The following is a 6,000-nucleotide window of genomic DNA, read 5'->3' as shown; positions in this document are numbered from 1 at the left end:
CTCAGATTTATTATTCATGCTGTCAAATTTTTATTATCGTAGAAATAATTTAATCACAACTTAATAACTATGAATAATGAAATGGGTTATACCTCTAGGGCAGATTCCTGGATGAAAACAGAAAGATTTAAGATTAGTTTTCTTTATTCAATTTTTTTCTTTAAAAGGTTACGGGCAAAAATTAAATTTTCTTTTTAAGGTCCGTAACTTTTAAGGAAATAAAATCGTACCAAGGTAAATTGATTTGCGTTCATCCAAGCAACTACCCTTGAAATATGTCCCATTCGTTTATGGATGCTCTATACAATAAGTAATAGGAATAAAAACTATTGGCTTTGGTACAGTTAGTGATGTTAGGGTTCCCACTTCGAGTTTGGAGCTAAATGTCTGTTGTGGTTCAGGTAGACAAATAAACTTCCATGATTCAAAATATTTTATTGAACCATTACCTGAGCTTTCCATTAACACGGTCAGAGCCTTCTTGGTCAAGCACATAAATTTAGAAAACCTAGAATGTTAAAATGTAGTTAGTAACAATTTTCCTTTAAAGCAGTTCCATGGGTATATTCTGTTCTGGGTAAGTGCAACTAGATTATACAGATAATTAATAATTCATAAAGGATTTGATGTGGTCCATGCGGTTCATAGAGATCTGTGACATCGTACCACCAAATTGGCTCAACTTGACTGACTCGATGTGCTATTAACAATTATTTTGAGTTATTCCTACTGGCTCAAGTTATATATGTTGACATAGTTTTAGTTTTTCTGTTTATTGGACATTTTGTACCGGTGAAAAAAAAATTAAAAGTTAATTAAAGAATGCCGAGCACCAAAAGGGTAAATTGAGGGTTATTTTTAAAAAACTATTTTTGCCCAACCAAAAATGTCACACTGAAGGAAACCAGACAAAACATACCTATCACTGGTGCAAGTGCAAAATTCTTTTTTTCTGAGATTTCTGCATACATAGGTTTAGAAATATGCTCCTTCCGTCTGGCGCAAATATAGAACAGAAAACGGATTAAGATATACACTGCTGTATGTATAGGCCGGTTACATATAAGAATGGGATAACATAATATATCACTTATTCTCTTTTTGAACTATACTGGGCAAAAAAATTAAGAGCAGAAAAATTTCCAAATTTAGTGATTTTTGAATGGCTGTAAAAAAATTTTTTTGAGCATCATTCTCAGTGCAATCAAAATAAATAATGCAATTTTTTTTTTCAAAACTGCCCATGGGCTCAGAAAAATTTTTTCTGGCTTAATCAATGCCATGATCATTTAGTCTGATTTCTCAGCTTCAATTTGTTTTTTTTTTTATTTCTGTACGATTATTTCTCATTGAAATATCGGCTATTGAGTGAAAAGTCACTTTTTTTGATCTCATGAACTAATGATCGTACAGCCAACGGAAGGTGGGTTTTGGAAACTTGAATCAAACCTCTTTAAGGGCCATTTTGGTGTGTTTGAGAATTTTTTTTATATACTCATTTGACTCGGTATTAATTTGAAAAAGTGCAAATAAAAGACTCTGTTTTGGAAAATTAATGACTACAAATATTGCAAAGAATACCACTGTTTGTAGGTTTTTTTAGCCTCAATACATGCTCATGAGGCCTGAGAATTTTGAAATCGATTGGTTGAACCGTTTTCTTTTTCTATATCAAAGTTTTATAATAAATTAAAGGAGCAGGTTTATTGCTTCTTATACATCAATTAATGATGATTAAGATGAAAAAAATTTTTTTGCGTTATTTTTCTCACAAAAAGGCTTTCAAATGCAATTTTTAAATTTGAGATAACTACCTATATATAGATTTTTAGATTTACAGTATTTTCTGTAGCAGACACGAAATACCAAATCACTCAGATTTGCTTCTTTATTACCTATGTCAAAAGTAGCACGCAGGTATAACTGATTTAATATAAATAATAATAAAGTTTAGAGAAAAGTAACATAAGGTAATATTCTTACCACGAATTAACAGAAAAAAACAATAACTTGAAACATGCCTATGTGTCTATATGTAGGTAACATTGTCATAATGCAATACAACATTAAAAGTGACCTCTCCTCTTCTGCTAAAGTGGGGCTCTGGTAGTATCATAACATAACAATGTCATCTTCTGAGACTACGCTTTCGTCTTGAAGAGGCCAAACAAAGTCTGGTTGTTGTTGTCTTCTTACTTTTTTCTTAAGAATTCATTGTCAGGTCATCATGTCTATTTTTAGTATTTGTCCGAGGAAATGTTTATTTGTCTTCTTTGTAGCAAATTATACTAATGATCATTTCCCCGGTTTAAGTCTGTTTTCGTGTTCCATATCTTAATTCAAAACATTGTCATACTCATTTACAAATTCGTCTATATTTTCATAATCACTCTCTGAATCATGTAACGATAGCACATTATCTTCGTCACTACTTGAAGAATATATCAAATTTTTGCAAGTTTTTTTTATTCTTCACAAAATATTTTATCCTTCTCTTTTGGTTTCATTCCTTGTTTTTTCTTCTTTAATCTTTCAATAACCTTTTTTTAGGTCAATATTTCTGCGCCTGTTTCCAATTCTTGTTCATTTTTATTTTTCCACACTACTTTTATGCTTAACTTGTCCCAATAAAATGGCTTCAAAGTTTTTATAGGAAATGATGCAATTTTAGGTATAGAACTCATGTTACACGTGTAACTGTTAGTGTACACTAACTATTTCTTCTGGGTTTGACATTTTTATGTATCTCTGATAAAGCTGAGCTATTGCAATTGATACCTACTCGTACAATTATTCTGGACACTGTTGATATGTCCATCTCTGAAAAGTCTGCAATAGCAGACAAATGACCAGCACAATCATATAACCAATTGTTGGATAGGAGATACATTCCCAGAAATACAAAATCATGTTAAGAATAAAAGCTTTTTATAACTCCAAAATACTGATTGTCAGTTGCATCGTGAACATGCCGACGTGTTCGTAAAACTTACATATCACTTGGATATTCCAACTCCTCTTCAATTAAAGTTAGCAGATGTAATGTGGTCTCTTTTGTCAACCTAAATCTGCGGAATAAAGTCGTATTGTCTAGATTATGATAATTTCTAATATATCTAGAAAATCCAGTCTATAATTTCGTGAATTTCAAAATCATCCAATAGATCAAAGTCAGAATCTGAATCCATTTCAAAGTTCTCAATGATGTCTTAACACCACTCACTCATTCACAGTCCACAGGAAAAGGAAGAAATGCCTATTTAAATAAATTATAACTAGCAGCTAAATACTGTCAATAGTGTCAATTTATATTTTCTCATTAATCCAACTTTAAGCGATCAAATTTGAGGGTTTAAATTAATCCTAGATTAATACATAGATTTGAAACGGTGCAAACAAAATGTTATATTTTAATCCAAGTTCAGACTTAATCCTGGATTAAACACTAAGGTGCAAAAGGGCATTAAATTTTAGGTCGCAAACTTCATTTTGTCTACAACTGTACATCGATTTAGAAAAAAACAACTACCAGATTAGGTAAAAAATATTATTCATAAAAGTAGTGTATGAACTATTATTTATTAAATAAGAAATTATGTTAAAGATTACATTGACCAAACCAATAAACATTGGTATGTTGTTTTCTCCTTAGAGTAATTAAGTATAAAGGATAGGTATGTATAGATAATATTCCCACTAAACACTAAACGTAAATAAAACGTTGCAAATGAGATGTTTTACTAAACATTTGAGACATTAACTAGAAACGTTTCTGTTTCATTACAGAAATGTAGCACTTGAAAACTTATCTAGTGAAACATAGCCGAAACGTTACAATTGAAGAGAGTTTGAAACATTACTCGAAACATTCCCTTTCGATCTCGGAAACATAACAGACGAACAACCCTTTGCTATTTTTGCTTATCTTATGGAACATTCGGCATTAGTTAAATTTTGCTCTCAATCCCCAATCCTTCTCAAGCGTTAGTTCATTTGCCTTTGTTATATAAAGACATAATTAGAAAAAAAAATGTGGTAGCATATTTATAACACAAGTCTAGAAAAAATGTATGTTCGTGACTTGCGTAGACTGCGCGTAACAGCCCGAGTTTATTTGTTTCCCGTGTGTCGTTTCAATTCGTATTATGTTAGGTTAGGTTTGCGGTTTGTCAGTTTGCTTGGTTTCGTTGTTATTCATCTTTACTTTGACGCTATTTTATGTGATAATTTGTAGTGTGTGCAGTTGTGGTTATTGTAAGGTGCATATAAAATAATGAATATTGATGCAAAATGTTTAAAACGATATGTGTGAAGAGATTTCCAATTTTGCGTCACATCTACCTAAATATAGTTATACCCACTACCTATTACAGACAAGAGGACAAGGGACAAGAACTAAGAAAATGGAACAACAACTATACGTTTCGATATAATTTGAAGAGCAACTACTTAGTCAGTGAGAACTATTTGAAATATGGATGAATCAAGTGAAATAGACGTCATTTATTTTATATTTTGTACAAATGTTTATATTTGTTTATGTGTATAGGCATGCTTAAATAAAAGAGTTTAGGTATACCTACAGATATTTACTTTGTCAAGATATCATTTTGTATCCTTATTTCTGCTGTATAATTTATTATTATTAAAAGGATATATGTAATATTGACCATGCGTAGAAGAAATTATAACTTTATATTATTTTTCAGTAATGTTATTTGTTTTTCATGTACCTACCATTTCAACATTCATAATCATAACTAACTTTTTCTAATTATCAGTTCGTCATTGTTACCATATTCATGATGGTCTCAACATTAGAAAATTTCCATTTCAGAAGCGTATTTGAACAATATAAAATGTGTAGCTTTTTTTTAATGCTTCTGATATTGTTTTGTGATATTTTTATTTGTACGATGAATGGCAAAATTCGTAATCCATATTAGAAACTTTTTTCAGTGGCTTCTCAAAAAGAAAGAAATTCTTAGTAAAAGTTGCCGCATCCCCAAACTAGAAGAGCATATTTATTTTTTTTAATATACAATGTAACTTTTTTTAGTTCGAATTAAGTCATTCACAATACAAATAAAAATATCACAAAGGAGTATTAGAGATATTTAAAAAAATACTCACACTATTTATACTATTTCAAAAACGCTTTTGAAATGAAAATGATCTAAAGTTGAGAGCATTATGAGAACAATATGGTAATAAAATTATTATGTTACTCAAACATTTCTGAAAATATACTGAAACGTAAAACAAAAATATCGAGGGCATAAATGGAACATAAAAAGAATGTTACTGAAACCAATTTTTTGAAACGTTTCATTGGAAACGTATTTTGGGGAGGACATCTTGAGCTTCTAGAACGTTACCAGAACGTTGCATGGATTTTTTATAAAACGTTTCAAGAAAAATGGAAACATTTCTGAAACATGTCGGAAACTGAAAAATGTTTAGTGGGTTGGTAGCTGAAAAAAAATGGTAGTAAAACTAATAAGGAATTATCACTGACAGTTATACTTGGTGGTGGTGGTGAAGAAGGTACCTATAATGTAACTTGAAATATTTGTATCAAAAATAAAATTTTTGTAAACATATACTTAAAAGTTTTATTTTATACAACTAAAAATTAATATTACAAAATGGCAGTGCTTATGAGGAATAATATACTAGTATTAGGTAATTGTTATACCTGTAGATACACATACATATACACAGTACGAATATTTAACACTCACTCAATTTTCACAAACATATTTTATTATAAAATGCACATTTTTTTAGTTTGTCATATTTCAATATCAAATCATCAACTTTTTCAGCTTTTTTCTCGATGGTAATTAATTTATTTTTGAATATGTACATATCATTCTTGTAGGTCTCCTGAAAACAAATATAGAATTACTAACGTATAGGTCTCTTATTAAAATAAATTATTCTAGCCAAAATCGTAGCTAAGGTCAAGATTTGAATTTTGCCTCCCTAAAATTTCCC

At 30.1% G+C, this 6,000-nt stretch overlaps 1 protein-coding gene across 1 annotated transcript in view; it reads right to left on the bottom strand.

The window, feature by feature from the left end:
- Positions 1-5,751: 5,751 nt before the first annotated feature.
- The window catches only part of LOC108915137 (neurogenic locus notch homolog protein 1-like), a gene marked incomplete at its 5' end in the record, with an annotated part of 39,612 nt that continues 39,363 nt past the window's right edge, over positions 5,752-6,000 (bottom strand). The window contains one exon of the mRNA XM_018721101.1: positions 5,752-5,889. Within this exon, the coding sequence (XP_018576617.1) occupies positions 5,752-5,889 (138 nt within the window). The remainder of the gene's footprint in view (positions 5,890-6,000) is intronic.

This window comes from Anoplophora glabripennis, unplaced genomic scaffold, assembly GCF_000390285.2.
Source record: "Anoplophora glabripennis isolate ALB-LARVAE unplaced genomic scaffold, Agla_2.0 scaffold1039, whole genome shotgun sequence".
NCBI lineage: Eukaryota > Metazoa > Arthropoda > Insecta > Coleoptera > Cerambycidae > Anoplophora > Anoplophora glabripennis.
This window is presented reverse-complemented; position numbering and strand designations above follow the sequence as displayed.